The 21,067-nt window shown below is 45.8% G+C and overlaps 1 protein-coding gene across 12 annotated transcripts in view; it reads right to left on the bottom strand.

Moving 5' to 3' along the window:
• The window catches only part of LOC119172939 (uncharacterized), a 1,216,589-nt gene that overhangs the window by 1,121,961 nt on the left and 73,561 nt on the right, over positions 1 to 21,067 (bottom strand). For 7 of the 12 annotated variants that reach the window (XM_075891711.1, XM_075891710.1, XM_075891712.1 and 4 more), the window contains 2 exons: positions 18,559 to 18,660; positions 17,350 to 17,448 (listed from right to left, as the gene is read on the bottom strand). In XM_075891711.1, the coding sequence (XP_075747826.1) occupies positions 17,350 to 17,448; positions 18,559 to 18,660 (201 nt within the window). Of the gene's footprint in view, positions 1 to 6,988; positions 7,075 to 12,977; positions 13,917 to 17,349; positions 17,449 to 18,558; positions 18,661 to 21,067 lie in introns of those variants that run through there. The other 5 variants (XM_075891722.1, XM_075891725.1, XM_075891723.1 and 2 more) reach the window with 4 other exon arrangements.

Below are 21,067 nucleotides of genomic sequence, written 5' to 3'. Positions count from 1 at the left end.
AGGACACGTGTGAAGGCTTTTTTAATTCCTGAATTGTAGCACATCACGACCTCAGCAACCGCAGTCTTAACAGCTATGAGTGAAGCATGCTTCTCTTTAGGCATTAGAGACCATATGACAGAATGGAGTGCCTCGTTTGCATTTTGTGTCTTGCCTCTTTGGCAGCGTTTTAGCAGCTCCTTGTCACAAAGTCGCTTGGACTAGTAGTAGTGCATCACGGTCATTTTGTGGGAAGTTGTAGGTGTGTCTTGGCAGCCGTTCTCCCCTTGCAGCAGCAGCATTCTGCTTGCACCATGAGTCACTGCCACTTGGGCACAAGGTGTGGTCTGACCTTTCATCAGTCGATGTCACATGATAATATGTGGCCATGGCTGCCCGGTGCATTGCATCTACGTCACCAACATTGGACTTCAGAGCCCAGCCATAAGATCTCGACAATTTCTCTACGACATCACCTGTCAAGCGGCCTCTCTTCCACTTGTGTGTTTCGCTAGAACTTTTATGCTTTTGAACAAGATTGCATAGTACGGTACCCATTAGTTTTTGGACATGGTTTATACAGTCCTCTTCTTGAACCTGTATGAAACCCCAAACTGTCCGAGTCTTCAACAGCACGGAATGATCTACTGTCCCCATCACACAGCATCACTGTGTAATGCAAGCAGTGATGGGAAATTGAGCGCTCAAAGAGAGTGACTCCTGCCTCCACTTCCATGTGCCCTGATTTGCACTGTGTATTTTTCTGGCAGATGTGCGTGGACTCCCAAACCAAGTAATTCGGGTGCTCTTTTGGTGGTGTGCGCTTGCAGCCGGCACAAAAATTTGACAGGACAACATAGTCTAAAACATAGCCAGAAAACAGCTCTATAACAACGACAGGTGGCCTCTGGTCATCCATGTGCCATCATAACAGATGGCCACATTACCAGGGTTGTCAAAGCACAGATCTTGGTATAATGTTTTCACTGACATGGTGCAATCAGAGAGGACATTCTTTGCAGCTCTTGTTGCCGCAGGATTCAGTTTATTTTTCAAATGGCTCTGATAGCTTTTGTGGTGAAGTCCCCTGCGAGAAATTCCCATCACAGAGAAGACGTTGTTTAGGGCTGTCTGACCATTCCCTGTGCTTTGCACGGCACGAGAGGCTAGGATATTCACTTCAAATGCAGCTCATTTAGCCCGGCTGGGTACCCTCCCAGAGCTCCACTTACTGTCAACAAGTCCACAGTTGCGGCACTCTGAAATCAGCTTCATCGCAAGTCCATATTCACGCTCACCTTTTTCAATAAAAATGGTCCCGCTGAATGTCCGGCATTTAGCTGTTCCTTCAAGAAGCTTGTTTATCGCGGATAAGTCGACGATGCCGTAGGTAGCCGCTGACGGGTCAGAGTCCTCGCGCGCTGTCGTGAGCGTTCGCACCTTGCACTCGCTCACCAAAGTTGCCGATAAGCTGCTGATCTTATCAGCACTCACTTTCTGCTGTTGTGCACGATCGGGGCTCGTCAAAAAGGTTGTGTTTTTCCTTATGCGCTGCCTATCGCTGATGTCGTCTGGGGGGGGGGGAGCCGGGTAAACAGGCGGAGATGTCAGCGTTTTATCTGATGGATCGTGTTCCGTCGCCGCGCCGTCCTGTACTAGGTGCGCGCGTTGGATATACCCGCGCCATTATCTATTTTTGCCATAGATTTCTTGCGCTTTTTTCCAAACTTGTGAGGGGTGCGGAACTTGCGATACAGCTTCGGCATGATAAAAGGTTCAAGCTAGGTTCAAAATGTGGCCAAGAGCATAAGCCTAACGCACTTGCCGGTGGCTGCGGCGTGCTTTGACGGGCTGGTTCGGCGGCATGCCTGAATGTGCAGACTTGAAAAACGCTTGCTTAAATTTCTCGCTAGATCGCGCGGGTTTAGGAAGCCGACGATAACAATGACATGTGAGCGAGATACACTTACCGCTTCACGTGCGCTCCACTGCCGCACGCAGCAGACAACTCGGGAAAACGCGGCCGAGAGCGTACGTTTACCGCACTGTCCCTGCGGCTTCGTCGAGCTCGTTCAGCGCCGTACCAGTATACCGTCGAGCGTAGAGACTATACAGAGATGCTTGCTCTAGCTCACGCGAGTTCAGGAAACCGACGAGAACATAGTGACATACACTCGCCGCTTCGCGTGCACTCCGCTGTCGTACGCAGCAGACAGCTCGGGAGGCCCAGCGAATCTGAAGGCGCGATTTAGTCAGGTGTGCTCACCTCACCAATAGGCTCACGCGAGGGGGCTTTTTTTTTACGCGGATTCACGGCGTGCATACTGAATGGACAAAAACAAGTGCGGCGGGATATGAAAGAAAAAGGGCAGCTCTTTTGAATACGACCAAGACGGCTGCTGTAGCAAGCGTAGAACGGCAACACCACGGCGCTGAAAAAGCCAGTTTTTTCACGCGTCCATCGCCAGAAATTCAGCTCACTAACGTCGCAGAAACTACTCTCATGGCTAAATTACCAAACTAAGACGCGTGAAAATTGGCGATATTATGCAGCGGTAGTGGGAGAATGCAAATACAGTAGAACCCCGCTGATACGCTTTTCACAGAACCGTCAAAAAAAAAAAAAAAAAAAAAAAAAACTTAGTAGCCGGGAAACGCAAAAGCCGAGAAACGCGAAAAATTGAGAAATAAGAGTAGTGGTGAACTGCACATAATTCTATTTTAATTCTTTCGCTTGAAAAAATCATGCAGCGTTGCCTGGCGCATCTTCTCACGCTCGACAAGCACAAGGCGTTTTTCAAGCACCTGTAGTGCCATGTGACTCTCGCCATCGCCACTGGTGCACACATATCTTCGCAATAAATCCAGTGCCACTACGGCCAATGAGGACGGTGGCTCCGGTATACGCTCTACCTCCTCCTCAACTTTCTCGTCACTGGCGCACGGATCGACGCACTCAGCCACGATGTCGTCGACGGATAACATCGCGGAGGTGACAACGGCTTCGTCAACAAAAGCGTAGTCACGGTACGCGATTCCACTGGCACTAACAGCCTCCGTGGCAGTGTTCAGTTCGTCGCAGTCTGCGAACGCACCGTCTCCAACAGCTTCTGTTGTGTCATCTGTGCGCACACTGAAACACTTGTTGAAGCAGTGTTCCAACTGTAGCAGCAGTGACGGCACTCCACGCCGATGCTAAATAATGCATGGCATCTAAGATGGTGGCGCCTGCCGGCTGCTGCCCACGCTCCAGGCTGACCAAGGACCACTTTACAATGCACTTGCGGTAGAAGTGCTTTACATTTTTTATTATTTTATTATTATTCCGGAGTCCAAGGGCTGAAGGTGGCTCGTGGTGTTGGCAGGAGGAAAAACTACCTTTATGTTCTGTAGCGACGCAATGTCCTTGGGATGTGCGTAGTAGTTGTCAAGAAAAAGAACGACTTTTCTGTTCTGGCAGCCCATCTTAGAGTCCATGTATCTCAAGAACTCCTCAAAAAGTGAACACGTCAGCCACGCCTTGGTATTATTGTTGTAGTGGCAGGGCAGGTGACGGAGATTTTAAGGCAGCGTCGGTTTCGAAACTTTCCTATCAATCACGGTTTCATCATTTCCGAACCATCGGAGTTGCAGCACAGCAGCACCGTTCGTCGTTCCTTGCTGCATTTTCCACCATGGCAAGCCTCGCTTTTTAGGCTCAGCGTCTTAGAAAACTGTACCTTAAAAAAAAAAAAAAAAAAAAAAAAAAAAAAGAGAGAGAGAGAGAGAGAGAAGAAGAAGAAGAAGAAGAAGGCTTGCTTCATCGGCATTGTATATGTCTCTCGGCTCGTAGTTCTTTATAATAGACACCACGGTCTCTTTCCAGGCCTCAAAAGCCTCCGTGTCCACGTTTACAGCCTCTCTGTTGACAGTGCGGTAGCATAATCCATGTCTGTTTTTGAAATGGTTTGTCCAACCGTTAAATGCACAAAAACCGTCGATACCGAGCTTGTCGGCGATCTCGAGTGCCTTCTCTCGCAGTATGGTACCGTCGAAGTTAACTCCTGCGGCCCTGGCTTGTTTGAACCATTCGAAAACGGCCTTGTCAAGCTTCACGTGCTCTGAACTCCGAACTTGCTTGCACTTGACGTCGAAGGTTCGGGCATTATCTTTAAGTTCGATCCATTTTGCAACGATGGAGTTCAAGGTGGAAGGCGTCAATCCTAACTCCTTCGCTATGCACACCTTCCACGTCAGGTTCTCTTTCACAACCCGGAGAATGTTCAACTTCTTTTGCAGCATAAGTGATTTCCGCTTTCTTGATGTCATTCTGTTTGAAAACAATTTGGAGCATTGGAAGCGTAAAGGCACTATGCTGCACACTCGTATAACTTGCGCAACAACTGACATGAAACAAAGGCAATGTGAGAAGACCGCAGCAAGCACGAGTAGCACGGGCGCGCATGGACAATGGTGATGGCGATCGGACTATACCCTTTGAATCGGGCCGCCTGCGCGAACCAGTGGCGATAAGTATAAGCCAGTGTGACATCCCAAGAAAACAAAAACAGGTCTCCTAGACCTTACTTTTACAGATGCCAAAACTAATTTTAGGGCCCCAACGCGCCATAGACACAATCTTTTTTAGAGTGCAAATACGGATCTCAAAGGTCATGCTTTTGCTGGCATGAACCGAAAATACGTCGTAGCTGTCGCCACCGGCACTTTGGGCGGCCAATCCCATCGTCAAGCCACCAAGCCAAGCTACATGAAAGACAATATGGCTGCTTGGGCCGTCGCGTCGTGGCACTTCGCAACGTATGATGCGGGTACAGTCCTACAGTTGCGACGCAGCAGCAGGGTTCCCAATGCATTGCATCCAATGGGAGCTGTGCTGGGACCGGCCGAAAACGATCTAAGAGCCAGGAAAACGCAGCACACGGGAACGCAACAACGGGGTTTTACTGTATTGCATTTTCAAAAAATCGTGTTTTTTTGCAATTTTCGGTCTCAAAGACCCGTTTCTGCCCTTAAGGGGGGACGCGAGTCTTAGAAAAGTAAAAAAATGGCCAAAAAATTGATCTTGAGAAAAACGCATTTTTCGAATCTTTGAACCTATAAGCACCTCTCCTCAAATTATTAACGCTAAATTTGATGAAAAAATAGGTTAAAATCTATGTTCAAACCATCACGGGAGTCGCAAAACAATCTGCAAAACAGAAAATTTGTTCGAACTTCCCGCGTGCGCCGCCAGCGAAACAGCCGGCGGATCGGCGCCATCTTGGGCTTGTTTTGAAGCTGGTTCCTTTGTGCGCGTTTTGCAAGCTCTCAAAATGGCGTAGCTCCAACACAACGACTGCCCTCCCCCGTTTTGCGAAGCCGTCTGTCGGACCGCTGATTGGCTAGAGCGCGCGCGCGCCGGCGAGCCCCCCCCGTGTCGCGCTTACCATTGGCTGGCGCGGCGGCGCGGCCACGGTTGCTCGCTCTTTTTTTTTTTTGTTTGTTTGGTTTTGCTCCGTCGGCGCCTGCTCTCGTGCGTGTTATCTCGTCTGCTACCCGCTTATGTACCGACTTCGCCGACGTATACGTCTTTCTGCATTTCGCCGGCATGGCTTGGGAAGCTCGCCTGAAGAAGAACACTCGTTAAGCTTTCGGCAGGAAACGAAAGCGAGCGTGGAATGCGCGGCAGAAGGGAGCGGCCTGCGCGCCGCCGAGAACGCCGGAGATGGCCGAGGCAGCGCATTCTGACAACAACGGGCTGTCAGAAATGCCTGTTATAGCAAAGGCAGCACATTCAGACGACGACTCGCTGGCGCAAGTGCCTGTTATTGCCGAGGCAGCACATTCAGACGACGATTCGCTGGCGCGAATGCCTGCCGAAGCGGTGCACTCTATTCGGCCCAGCTGCATACAGCCCTTGCATGCTGTAGAATTGTAAGGTTGTCTGGGACAAAAATGTGTGTTTTACTTGAAATAGTGTTTTATGTATAAAAGGGCGATGTTTTTATATATAACATGTGTCTTCCTTTGGTTTTCAGTGCACTAGAACAGCCACAAACTTGTACACTGGGTTCCTTATACTGATTCAACGGCCAGTACACAGTTTTTAAATGAGCTGTGGCAAATATTTTGGGAAGGTGCATTGACACATTTGGTACAGCATACTCACATAATGTAGAGCTATACAACGGTGCCATTTTTATTGCTCTAGCTTCACTTTAGCAAAAGGTACAGTTATTAGAAACTTTAAATGTGTTTTTCTCAGTTCGATGTTTTTGTGCACCACACTAAACCTTAGGGGTTTTTCTTATATGTTACTGTTGATTGAGAATGACAAACTTGGTATCATTTTGTTTGTAATAACATTACCTATGGGGTGATGCTATTTTGATTACTCTAGAAGCATACTGTTAATTACAATTATGAATAGTAATGAGCGAAAATTGAACAGAATATCCATTGTAAGTGCTGGTATGTTTTCTAATCTATATAATGCCTAAAAATTAATAAAAATAGCATCACCCCATACAGAAAGCCCTCAGCATTGGGGCTATGCATTTATTTTTTGGATCTGGCTTGATTAAGTTGCCAAAAAGCCCCCAATGAAGTACATAATTAATTAAATTACGGATGTTAATATATTTTTATCCACTGAAGCTATTTCAGAAACAATTACATATTTGAAATCAGCATGACAAACTGTCCAAGATGGTGAGGTTTGGTCAAGATTGAGCCAAAAACAGAAAAAAATTTTGAAGACCCATGTCCCCCCTTAATTCAATGTTCATAGTGGCAGGGCATGCATTTCATTTTGGCAACGACGGCCCACCATGAGATGCACTCTCGAGGTCAGTGTATACTATCGTTAGCTGAATAGTTATGCCACGTTCTCAGCAAGTACACTTTCACAAGGTCTTACTGTACAAAGGCACCAATATTCTTAAATTGATCTATATGCACATCTTGAAATTGCACATTATGCCACCTAAAAGTTGTAGCTAAGAGTCCAAACTTTGTAAGAGCGCATTACCTGACTTCTTCGTTGTCCTCAAACTCACTGAGACAGATGGTGCACTTCTCCACGTTGTCCTCACTGTCACCACCACTTCGTGGAATCTGGAGAGAAATGTTACATTCGTTATCACGAGGCAGGCAGCTAGGCCTAAATACAAGCGAGCATGAAAAGCCCTTTGTATCCATGCTGCATCCTTCTGGTGACTACCTATTGTCAAATAATCAATCCATCACTCCGTGGAATACACAAATTCTACAAAAAAGCTTTGACCAAATTGCATATATGAAGCAAGTGATCAGCATTCTCAACTAAGGATTAGCAACAATAGCCCGAGGTTTCAGAGGGGTGGATGAAATCTACACTTACACATGTATAAATAGGGAACTAAGTAAGAGTCAAAGTCTGATCAAGCAATCATTTGATGACTGCCCATTACGCATCTGAAAATAATTTGTTTATACAATTTCAATCTAAAATTATTTTTTTATTTTTAAAATTTCAAGTACGCCAATGTGTCAGCATTTATGCAAGCAGCATCACTAGTGTTGGTTGCTTGTTCTTTCAGGCAATTATTTGCAAGAGTCGGGAAACTCTAGGCCACCTTTAACAGCCTCTTTCCATTCTTGCATCTCCATAGCACATTACCACATATCATCTAAATTTTAGAAGAATAAACAAACAGACTTGACATGTTTTACAAGAAATTCTTCTTACGACCTTGCTACAGGGGCAAACCTACTATAACATTTAGCAAATTCAGTGCTAGTGGCACGCTGTCAGATTAAAAGGTTTCAACATCAGCAGCTGAGAGAGCTAACGAGTGAGTGTGTTCTACGAGCTTGCATTGCTGCATTGAAGTATACAACACCAACTATAAATCAAAGTCTGTAGCACCTGTCTGAACACTGCGATAGAAGCACACACTTTGCACAAGTTTGCCTCAGATGCCATTCCATCTTTTTCCGACTAGCAATCAAAGGCATCAGTTATGAGAGAAATTGGCGAACACAACGTATATGCAGCCTATGAGCACAGAGTCATAATTCATTAAATGTGCACCCGCCATGGCACTCCAGCTGTTCACCACACGTCGTATCATCATATTCCATTAAAAAAAAAGCAAGTTTAAATGCACCCCTTTCAACTTTTAAAGTAAAACTGCATTAATTCTAACTCAGTTATTTTAAAATTCCCCTTAATCCGGAATACTTTCGTGGTCCCCTAATTCGTAATGTAATACTGAGTGGATAATTTGAGGGGGCAGGACGCACCAGTGCAGTTAATTAGAAAACTATGGGTGCCACCTGCTAATTCCTGATAACGATTGCACCGAAAATCCGCGGAAACGATGGCCTTAAAGAGCCACAAGGCAATGCAATGTGGCAATACTAATGAGCGCCAGCTTCAGCATCCCATCCTTGCTACTTCCAGCAAAATGTCTCGTGGTCAGCTGTAATGTGTGCCTGCGGAAAACAAACTTCACTGCATTATAGCAGTGACGCAACGTGCGAGCAGCTAATTGCATGCTTCTAGCAACATTAGTGCACCATGATTTATTCATTCTATCTGGGAATAAAAATAAATTGATTAAAGACAGTTTAGCGAAATTGGCGATGTATGCGAACCTCCGATTGCGGGTTGCCCCAGCATTCAGCGCACTTTCACTGCTAGTGAAATTCTTGCTTGCAATGCCTATTTGAAAAACTGAGTTTGAAAGTATTAATGATCATGTTTTCCAGCAAAAATACACCAAGAATTTAATAATACTGGCCATTATTAAATTCCTTATTTAACCAGAAAGAATGGGCGAATGACCGCTGACTCAGAGTGAGGAGCAGGTGACATGCTGCCCCTGTGTCACTACTGTGTTGCAGCAAAGACGTCTTGTTTCTGCAGGTGCACATGACAGTCGACATAATTCATAGCATTTTTTTTTGCGTCCCCCCCCCCAGTTGCAGCAGCGAGGCCTGCCATTCCCCTTGCATTTGGGGCAAAATTGGGACCAGGTATTACTAGAAAACATAACCCTTGGAGTCGCAAACTAGCCGGCACAGCAAACAACCAGCCCTGATTACTTCGAATAGTTCTAAGTTCCTTGCATCCCACTTTTTGTACTTTCCATTAAGGGGGGACACGGGTCTTTGAAGCCGAAAAATCGCCAAAAAAGCAATTTTTTGTAAACAGCATTTTCAGAAACTACAGGTATTTTTTTACAGGTGTACCGACTTTCATATTTCTCCGATCAATAATTTAGCTGTAATATTAAGCCTAGCCCGTGCGCGTGCGGAATTCGCGCAGCTCCGGACACCAAAACCCAGTTTTTTATAAATTCGTAACTCCATGTCCACAGCTGCACTTGCGGCCATTTTGGTATCGTTTGAAAGAGCAGTTTTTCGCCTTCAAATTGCCGCCACTGTGGCTTCTGTGCGTTCATTGGTTGCGGAGAAAACAACCATCAAAAAGAGTAAAAACGCATGCTACGATTGGTTGTTTAGTGCACAGGACCGTTTCTCAGAGCATGATTGGCTGAAGTCGGCTTGTGGCGTCTGCTCTGGCTGCGTTGTGCGCGCTTTGCTGGCCCCCGTCGGCGACATTCCTGAATTCTGCGATAGACGATGGAGCGGTGTGCGTCGGCGTCTCGAGTGGGAAAGTTCCACTCAGTGCACAGATTCGGAAAGAAAAGAAAAAAAAGCCTCAACGCTAACACCACGAAGCGTCGGGCAGCACCAGCAGCGAGCGTCGAGGACGGCCAGTCATCAGCGCCAAGCATCGCCGCCGCCGAGCCGGCTGGTGTAGGCCTAACGGCTCCACCAGCGTGTGAAAGTGCGAGTGGAAGTGGCCGCGTTCACATTGATACAAAAATCCTGCAGCCAGCAGAGTTGCACGAAAATGCGAGAAATGCCGAAGCCAAGCTACAAGAGCTGGCGTCAATTTCAGCAACGACGCGAAAACAAGATCGCCTGGCTGCTGCCGGTGACGGTGCCGCGGCCGACTCGGCTGACAACGTGAGCTTCGTCGTCATCAGCTTAGACTGTGTGAATGACTTGTTGAGGTGCGTGAAGTGTAAAACTTGCGGCGGTGATGTGAATACCAGCAAATGCGATCGGGAGTACGATCTGGCTGTGAAGCTTTTGATTACGTGCGTCAACTGTGGTGACATTTCGTCAGCGTGGAGTTCGCCGCGTGTGGCCGGGGACCAAAACATAAACCCATTCAGCGTCAACATCCTCGCAGCGCGTGCAATGAAAAGCACCGGCAATCGTCAAACGGCGCTCAACGACATTTGTTCTGCCATGAATATATCGCACCGGGGTCTGCACACGAAGACGTGGCAAAACTATTTGAAAAAAAAAACTGTTGCCTGCAGCGGCCTCTGCTTCCGAGGAGTTGATGACCGAGTGCGCGAGTTCCGTTCGAGAGCTCTATCGCGAGCTCGGTACAAACATACCTGGCAACATCGCCGTTTCCTACGATGGGTCTTATATGACTCGCGGACATTCTTCCCACATCGGCGTCGGAACGGTGATTGAGCTTTTTACAGGGTTTGTATTGGACTATGTTGTCTTGAGCAATTTCTGTGCAGCCTGTGAGCAGAAGCCTAAGGAGAACGACCCTTCGTACCAAACGTGGGTGGAAAACCACCAATGTCAAAAAAACACCAGCAAGAAAGCTGGTGAAATGGAAGTTGAGGCCGCACTTATCCTTTTCCGAAGGTCTCTCTCCAAACACAACCTCCGCTACACAACCGTGTTGTCAGACGGAGACAGTCGGGCCTACCTCGCTTTGCAGGAAGAAAAGGTGTACGGCTACATGGACATCCTGAAGGAGGACTGCGTCAACCACGTCCAGAAGCGCATGGGGACAAACCTGCGAAAGCTGCTTTCCCAGCACAAGAGGCATGGCCTTGGGGGCAAGGGCAGACTCACTGGAAATTTGGTCAACAAGTTGACATCATATTATGGGTGGGCCTTGAAGTCCCACAAGGGGGATGTAGATGCAACGCACAGGGCTGTTATGGCAACCTACTTACATGTCACTTCACGTGATGATGCACCCAACCACAGCCTTTGTCCAACAGGCCCTGACTCGTGGTGCCGGCAAAATGCAGCCGAGGCCAAAGGACAGCCGCCGCCAAAGCACCGCTATAGCTTGCCCGCCCATGTGTGTGAAGCGTTGCTGCCTGTCTACGAGCGCTTATCGGATAGGAAGCTGCTGGAGCGGTGCCAGCGTGGCAAGACGCAGAATAACAATGAAAGCTTGCACGCCATGATCTGGGCGCTTGCATCAAAGGAGCGGCACGCTTCACTGTTTACTGTTGAGGCTGCTGTCGGTGAGGCCGTCATGAAGTTCAATGCTGGCTATACAAGAGCTGCAACAGGCATCCTCAAAAAGCTCAGCCTGACCCCTGGCCGGCAAAACTCGAAACGCATGGCAGAGAAGGACAAGCGGAGGATGACCGCATCTGCTCAAAAGCATGTGTCGGCTGAAAATGTGAAGCAGGCCCTGGGAAAGCGCCACAGAGTTGACAAAGGTCAAAAGGACTATGTTCCTGGTGGATACTAGGCACTTGCTAGTGTAAGCATGTAAATATTTCCTGGTGTTTCTCATTAAATTTGACGTTTTGTGTTTTTGCTCATTTTCTCAAAAGCTGAATTTCTGACTTCTTGCAAGCTTGCCGAATCAATATCTCAGCACTGCGGGTAGATAGAGCTATAATTCTTTTTTTAGGACAAAGCCAATGGGGTGGTGTTTGAAATGTAGCAAACACATTTTTGAAATTTCTTTCGAGCAAATTTTAAATTTGCTTTATTTCTGGGTGACTGGTGGCACTATTTCAAGTGCTCAAGTTCAGTTAGCTGTAAAATCTCTTACAAGCAATTAATAAAAAAACTGCTTGCTATGTTGCAATCACCAGTGTTTCTATTTCTAGTATCTGACATATGCAGATTATAGTTTTTTGATGAATACTTTTTTTTCTATTGTTACGGAAAAACATGGCGGATTACCTCTAATTATCTTGAGAACTAATTGGCTGATGGAAAAAACAATTGCATATTTCAAATCAGCAGAAAAAAAGCAACAAGACTGGCAAGTTTCGTTAAGTTTGCTTAAAAAGTAAGCGAAATTGTTTCAAGACCCATGTCCCCCCTTAATTCAAAAACCCGCCTATTTCAAAGATTTTTCACGGTCCCAGTGAATTCGAACTAACGAGGGTTGACTGTACGAGAATTTGGGATGGAAATCGAAGCCAAGAAAGATTACATTTAGCAGTCGGGGTTAGCTCAGTTGTGAAAACTGCCAAATGAAGACAACTATGATGAAGAAAACTTGGGCTGGAAGCTCTGGTGACTCTTCATACTAAAAGGAGCCTGCTGCACAAACCTGCATCAAGACCATGTGACACTTCAATAAATGCAATACTTCTAGTCAAGCCAATTATGAAGGGATGTGGTTACCATAACCACTATGGGCAAGACTGCTGTCACTATCAACACAATTGTGTATTGTGGCAGTAGAGTTCTGAAAGTGTGCAGCTGACAGTGTCACAAACAACAAAATGGAAGAATAAAGGCCATAGAAATGCAATTATGAATTAAGCATTGCTTCAATTGATTATTTGTTTGTTCCTAACTGCTTGTTAGATTACAAACTGGCCCAGCCTCATCTATCGTTAATGTTGATGGCCACAATAATGCAGACTTCCTTTCAGTGCGATGCTCATGACTGTTTTGCACTTGGCGGTTGCTGCCATATGCATACAATTGTGGACAGGAGTGTTCTAGCTCGGGCGAGTCGGTCATCTATGAACTTAGCTTGTATTAGTGCAGTAGGTATTAGAAGGGAACACAACACAGACGTAAAGAAGGTAGACGCACGTCTGTGTCGTGTTCCCTTCTTATATGTGCTGCACTAATACAACCGAAGTACACTTGGTGGCACCAATGGGTTGAGTCGAAAATCTTGGATTTTCAATATTAACAAAGTTCGAAGTAACAAGCTGTCGGAATAAATGAGCACTTTTTATTCATGTCCACAATGTTAACTCAACGACAACTTTTTTTAAAAACGAATGTACAGATTTGTTCTCAAACCTTGGCATACCAGAACTATATTATAACCTCACCAAACAACTACACGTCAATGCAAAAACATTTATAAAAATGAGCGAAGAAAGCTATATTAGTTAAGCAGTATATACAAAATAAATGAGTTATCACTGCTGTTAGTTACTTCTAATTACATTGCATGAATGGCATTAACAGCCAACAAGAGCCAGTGCCGATATTGCAGTTGAATCTCGAGAATTCGAACTAGAAGGGGCCCAAAAATTTGTTCGAATTAATGAAATGAACGGAGGGCTCAACATGCAGTGGCGCATGTGCATTGAGCTAACACACAAGGAGGAAGTTTCAAAAGACTCATTTTTTCACAAATTCCAGGACATTGATCATTAATTGAAGTAATTGGTGATGCGCGTCTGCACATGTTGGCCTTGCCGCGAGTCAATCGATTTCGCACACTGCTTGCAAAGCATTTCTACTTTGGCTTCAGCATTCTCCCGGCAAGAGAAGTTGAGCGCGGCAATGTCCAGTGCTAACAATCTTTAATGCCAACAGCAACGACTGCGTCTTCGCTGCTACCCTCTCTGGCCACAGCCGGAGCATGGCCAGGATGACGAGAAAGGAGGAGTGTCTCCACGCGGAAAGAAGCAGATCGGCATTTTAGAGAGAACCAACACTCCACCACAGCTTGTTAACCTTTTTTTTTTGCTCTCTTCGTGCACGGCATTGAAAGGACAATGGTCTCTACATGGCAGGGATGAGAAAGGGGGAAGCGTGGCACCGGCGCGTCGCAGATCGGCATTTGAGAGAGAGCCAACACTCCATGACAGCTTTTTTTTTCTTTCTCTCTCTTCGCGTGTGGCGTTGAAAGGAGGGTCTTTCTGCAACAGAAACGAAAAAGGAAAAAACGTGGAACAGGCGCGTCGCAGATCGGCATTTGAGACAGAGCAAACGTTCCGCAGCAGCCTTTTCTTTCTTTTCCTTTTTTTCCTTTTTCGTGCGCAGGGTTGAGGTGTCGGAGGTGCTGTCGCGGGATCGGGCGTGGTGCTGAGGGCATTTTCGGAGCTCGGTATGTTCGAATTAACTGTCGCAAGTGCTTGTGCGATCGAATTACAGGGAATTTTGACTCATTGAAATATACATAGCTTTGACGAGTTTGAATTACAGTAGAATCTCGTTATAACGAAGCGGGATATAACGAACTAATGGATATAACGAAGAAATTGTAATTCCCCTTGAAATTCCCATAGACGCCCATGTATTTAAAACCTCGTTTTAACGAAGCGAAAATTTCCTCACAATGGATATAACGAACCATTCTTTGACCACAACGAGCATTTACTGATCATTTTGGTATACGTGAATTCAATATCTTATAGCGCGCGCCGGTTCATGTCCCATCACGGCAGCGGTAATTCAAAACTCGCGCCTTGCACCGCCTGCCAACACGCGCGAGCGTGCGCGTCAGCCGACCTCCCCTCTCCTGTGGAACTCGTTGACTCGCCCGCGTATCTGACCTCCTCCTTCCCTCAGCTACACGCTGGGTCGGCGGAGATTGCGGCTTTGTTGGCTTTGTGCTTGGTTCCTTGTCGTTCGCTGTGGAAGAGCAACACCCCTCCGCCGCTAGACATGGACAACGGCAAACGTAAGCGCAAAATCATCACAAATGAGCAGAAGTCTGCAATGTTGAGAGCCGTTGAGTCCGGGGTCAAGAAAAAAAAAGTGGCCGAAGATTTCGGCGTATCGTTGAGCACGCTGTCAACGATCTTAAGCAAGAGAGAAGCTATTGCCGACGCTGTCGCACGTGGCGTCAAAGGCGACCGAATGAAGCTGCGAGCCCCCGCCTTCGAAGCTGTCGAGAAGGCGGTGTTCAACTGGTTTTTAGAAATCAGAGCAAGCGGCACTCCTGTGAGCGGGGCACTTCTGCAGCAGAAGGCAAGGAACTTCGCGTGCATCATGGGGCACGATGATTTTGTGGCGAGTGACGGCTGGCTGCAGCGCTTCAAGGAGCGCCACGACATCGTCGGCAGGGCTGTCAGCGGGGAATCGCTATATGTGGACCGCGAAGCTGCAGTGGCGTGGATCAAGAAGAACATTGGGCAGCTGCTCGAAAAATACAGCCCCAGGGATTTGTTCAACGCAGATGAGACTGCCCTGTTCTATCAGATGTTGCCGCAAAAAACCTTGGCTCTCAAAGGTGACCGCTGCCAGGGCGGTAAACAGAGCAAGGTCCATGTGACCGTGCTACTTTGTGCGAATATGGACGGGTCCGAAAAGGTGCCGGCCCTCGTGATCGGCAAAAGTGCATCACCACGATGCTTCAAAGGAAAGCGGAAACTCCAAGTGAGTTATGTGGCCAACCACAAGGCCTGGATGACGAGAGAGATCTTTGCACAATGGCTGCGTGAGTGGGACGAGCGGCTGGGCAAGCAGAACCGCAAGATATGCCTCGTCCTGGATAACTGCGCGGCCCACCACACTAGCGTTGTGTTAAAAAACATTGAGCTGTGCTTTTTGCCGGCTAACACTACTGCGGTTGTGCAACCCCTCGATCAAGGGGTGATCATGAACTTTAAGTCGGGCTACCGCAAGCGTGTCATCGACCGCATTTTGCTCAATATGAGCATGAAGCGCGAGACAACGATCGACCTGTACATGGCGATCGAGATGTTACAAGCTGCCTGGATTGCCGTCACGGCAAGCACGATTGCCAACTGCTTCCGGCATGCCTCATTTGGCGTCAGCAGCGGAGAGCCCAGCGAAGATCTCGGTGATGTCGCCAGTGAGGGTGCCGCAGGCGACCAGGCCCAGACATCGTGGGACGCTCTCCTTGACGCCGGCGTTGTGCCTGACTGCGACACTTTCTGCACGTACGTCGGTGCCGATGCTGACGCGGTGACAACCGAAGAGTTGTCAGATGCGGAAATTGTGCGCGCGGTGACGGGGGTGCATAATGATGACAGTGACGAATGTGTTGACACCCCGGAGCCTAACGAACCCGACGTACCGACGCCCGCGCAAGAGCTGGATGCGACAGACCTGCTGCGCCGCTTCTTTGGTGCTCATGATGACGGTGAGGACGGACTTGAAATAGCGGCTGCCGCTGAAAGAGCAGTCATCCGCTTGAAGAAGAGTCGGCAAAAGTCTATCAAGGACTATTTTTCTTCGAAGTGATCTGCCAGCTGGTGTGCTGAACTTGGCGGAAATAAAGTGCATTGTTCTTTATTATTTTGCTAGTTTTTTGCCTTCCGACGGCCGTTTTTCTCTGCGCGGCGGGCTGCTGTGATATTCGGTGGTGAGCACATTCTCTCTTGCTGGCTAATTGTCGGTAGAAATGGATATTGGCTATAACGAACTAATGGTTATAACGAAGTAATTACGACTCCCACTTCAACTTCGTTATAACGAGGTTTGACTGTAACCGGAAGTTTGAATTAAGCGTGTTTGAGTTAATGAGATTCGACTGCATAAGACTAAAATATGGCAGTCCTCAGACACCTGGCTTTGAAACCGATAGTTGAACGGAAGCTCATTTGGTCAGGAACAGACATGAAGACAATAAAACACAATGACCAAGATTACAAACAAACAAAAGCATGCCGTTCCGACCCTTGTTAGAGAGCTTTATTCTTGTGAACATGGCTCCCATACGGGAGCTGAAACGTTGTGGTTTTATTTGCTTTTAATCGTAGCCAGTGTGTCATTTTAACCTTAGAGTTCCTTAAATATACACTGGAGACACCTCTGGTGCCAGTGTCTATGGGAGCTGCAACGCATAGCCCTTCAGTGAGCATGGGAATGATGGGTAGTACCCGGATTTGTCTAATCTTCGTACTTCTGGCTCTGTGTGTGTTCCGTGTGGCTTGAAGCTGTTTCTTCATAAAACAAAAATAAGCAAATGTTCAGTGGTTGCACTTCACTACCTCATTCTTTTAGGCTTACCATTTCAAATCGGGTCACAAAGTTCAAAGGCGTTCGTTCTTTCCTTTGAAATAAAACCGAAACACAGCAATAAAAGAAGACACAAGCGCGATTTGGTGCTTACAAGCACGAAGACTAGGCAAATCCATGTACTACCCATCATCCCTAGTGTCGCTGAACGATCGCAGCGCCAGAGTCCCCCCTAGTGAATTTTAGAAAACTCTATGGTTGTAACTGGCATTGCACCTGGCTCTGGAAGAAACGTTCACGCTTTTTTCCATTTCAGCCCCAGTAAATGTAGACGCCCTCTACCCAAGAACAAGGACTTTCTCGCACAAGTGATGGAAATAAACAGAAGGTAGAGGAAAAAAAAAAAGAAAAGAAGACACCAACCTTTTTGTATTTGTGGGGAAACGTGTTTCGCTCAATGGTGTTTTGCGAAGCTCCGCGGTTCACGACCATGCGACGGTGCTCAAACAACCGCATCGTTTCCTGAAAGACCAAGAAGCACAATTGACATTGACAACCAGGCTTATACGAATATTCGAGCACTTTGAACAAATAGTACAGCATTCGAATTCGCTTCGATTTGTTGAATTTAAGTTCTTATAAATTTCAATGTACTTGAAATAGACGAACAGGCCAACATTAGTAAGCATGCAACCCCCAGCAAAGGCGATTTCTCTGCCATACGGTGTATACACCTATACAGGGAAAATTCGCAAAGCCCGCTTTCATAGGTAAATGGACGTTTTACAGTCACATAAATTCATTATTCATTAAGCTTAAAGGCTTGTTATACCAGCTGATACGTTTCGACAAAGAACAGAACATTTTAAACCCAACGTAATGTACAGGTTATCACTTTTATTCAATTGAATTTAACAAATCCTGCTGCGACTTAAAGTTACTTCCACTTTCTTTGAACCAAAGATTTGCACATGGCTTGTTTCAATTAAAAAAAAAAAAGTGTTCTGCAGGTTAGTGGGGTTATGACAAATATACCCATTTTCCTGTACAATATGCGATATATACCGTATATATTCCACTTGCATGGGATATATAAAGTTATACAACTAAATAACTGTTCATTTCAAATTCAATTCGAATCAAAATAAAAGAAACAATTCGTACAAGCCTATAGTTTGCAGCATTATGGGTGGAGAACTGAACAACTGCGTCACAAATTCCAGTGAGTGCTCAGCTGTGCAAAACTTTCTGCAGGAGCGGACTTAATCGTTCACTTGTGCCAAAAGCATTACGTCTTATCTTATTATTGAGCAAGCCAAAATAAGCTTACAATTTGAATAAAGAACTAGCACTGCAAAATGTAAAAGAAAAAAAAAAAAGGTCTCCTCCATCGTCCATTGCACTAATCTTGTTTCATATCAGGCATTAACTTCTTGCAGACAATCTCTTCCAAAAGACATCCACAACCGAAACAGATTGAAAAAACTGAAAAGATTAGTTCCTTATTATCCAGACTACTATGACAAGGGAACACAAACACATTGTAATGTGCTGAAAAGTTAACACTGGCTCTTCCACTGGTGCTTCATTTGTGCGTAATGCCACAAAATTGAAAACACTGCCCAAACTCACCTGAACATGCCTTGACAGCAGGGGCATGTATTGGGGCAGTGAGACATACTGAGGAATATCGGAGAGTGCTGAAATGGCATACAGGTCCGGGAACCTCTGCTGCTGCACACGAAAAGAAGGGGGAAAAAAAAAAAAAAAAAAATTCACCCAGTGAGATTCACCCAGCTTAGAACAGATGGGCCTCCATTAAAACCGAGACTATTGGCAGCTCTCTAATAACTTATGCACATACAGGGAAACTTGACATGTTTAGTATTCCAGTATCGTCAAACTCTGATATATGGAATCTAAAGAACATTACAATGAAGTTCTATACAATATAGATAGCCTGAAATATATAACAATTTATGCATAAAAATATAGGTATTCAAGGGCTTTTTACAGCTGTTCAATTTTGTTAAATGTGTGTTCAATATATATGCAGGTTTCACTGTATGGGTTTTAATTAACCTTGTTTAGCTTGCACAAAAAATGGGCCAAAAATCACAGACAAGCCCAACTATCAGTTTTACTGTATAAGTTATTGCATAATACTGGGTTATCGGAAATTGGTAGCAACATGTTAAGCTTCGTATGTGTGGCTGAGCTTTTCATCCTGAATGAGCACTCATGCAGATAAACTAAAAAAACAAAAAACAAAAACAAAAGCAAGCAACGCATTCACATTAGTGCAATCCAAAATTTACTCCAGCAGTAAGGTGTATAAAAAACTATCGTAACAGTTCTCCATCAATGTGGCTGATGTTTCTGCCAACAAATGGCACCACTGATCTGGCATTTCACATTTATGCTTCCAGACACCCAGTAATAAATACAAGCGCCAAGATACTGGCTATCAACGAAAAAAGAGAGAGAAGAAAATGTTGAAGATGGTATTGGGTAGAAAATGCTTCATGCAATGTAAGTAGTTAGCATGTTGCAGTTTCTCTGAATAGGTCCACTACTTGTACAGCAAAGAATAAAATAGAGAAATGTAAAGATAGGTGCTTACAAGGTTAACTCATTTGCGAGTACAAGTAGTGAGGGTGTCAATAATAGAAAACAAGCAGATATATTTTTGAATATCTTACTACAGTCGAATCTCATTAATTTCAACAGGCTTAATTCGAACTTCCGGTTAATTTGAACTCCCGCTGAGGTCCCGTCGAAGCAAGGTGTATTCCAATGGGTGAAAACGCCCTGCAATTCGAACGCGCAAGCAGCTGTGACGGTTAATTCGAACCATTCTGCTTCAAAAATGCCCTCAGTACAGCGCCCTATCCCGCGGCGGCACCTCTGACACCTCAACGCTGCGGGCGAAGGAAAAAAAGGAAAGAAAAGGCTGCAGTGGAATGTTTGCTTTCTCTCAAATGCAGAGCTGCGACGCGCCTGTGCCATGCTTCCCCCTTCTTTCAACGACGTGCGCGAAGAGAGAAAGAAAAAAAAGAGAGAGAAAAGAAAGCAAGCTGCCGTACAGTGTTAGTTATCTCTCAAATGCCGATCAACTCTCCACGTGGAGACGCTCCTCCTTTCTCGTCACATGCTGGCCACGCTGCGGCTATGACACAGAGGGTAGTAGTGGAGACGCAGTCGTTGTCCTCGTCTTTAGAAAGTGTCGCCCTGGACATTGCCGTGCGCAACTTCTCTTGAAAGGAGAATGCTGAAGCGGAAGTAGAAATGCTTTGCAAGCTGCGTGCGAAATTGATTGACTCGCTGCAAGGCAAACGTGTGCAGACACGCATCACCGGTTATTTCAATTAATGACGGATGTCCTGTAATTTGTGATTTGCAAGTTTTCTGAAACTTTCCCCTCATGTGTTAGCTCAATGCACATGCGCCACTACATTGTGAGCCCTCCGTTCATTTAGCTTTCATCAATTCGAACTTTTAATTCGAACAAATTTTCGGGCCTCTTCGAGTTCGAATTAACGAGAATCGACTGTACAACCACACAAAAAGGAACAAACCCTGAGACACCCGGGAAAAGAAGAAGGGAAAGAAACGAACTTATCGTGACTACATAACACATGGGCAGGCAACATCAAAACATTTCTACTCCTAATGCAAAGCAAATGTTTGTAAATTCTATCGCCTTCTTCACGCATAATGCCTGCTACCTTGACAATGGTGCCGGCTTGTTCATCCCCCACCCCTTGAGTTGGCAGATAGCATTACCTCCTCGAAACACAGCATGCAACAAGACACATGGCAACGAACAAAAATTATGGTATAATAAACATTCACGAGTGAAACCCCAGTTTGAAATCGGCTCGCCCACAAACGTTCAACTTACGATAACTTTTATTCAAATGGGTTCAGAACAGTCACCGAACAGTCAGAACAGTTTACCAAAATGAGTTCTGAATCTTGAATACTGCAATAAGCAAATTTATGCGTAACTTCTAAAAATTTATTTGTAAGAAAGATGTTCTGAAAATCGCACAAGAAATCCTTTGTATTTTAGTCTTGAAATACACATTACACTAGAAAAATAAATAACGGCATACTAGAAATGAGCACAGCAATATAG

Source organism: Rhipicephalus microplus, chromosome 4 (genome assembly GCF_043290135.1).
Source record: "Rhipicephalus microplus isolate Deutch F79 chromosome 4, USDA_Rmic, whole genome shotgun sequence".
Lineage (NCBI taxonomy): Eukaryota > Metazoa > Arthropoda > Arachnida > Ixodida > Ixodidae > Rhipicephalus > Rhipicephalus microplus.
Note: the sequence above shows the minus strand (reverse complement) of the source record. Positions and strands in the feature narration are given on the sequence as shown.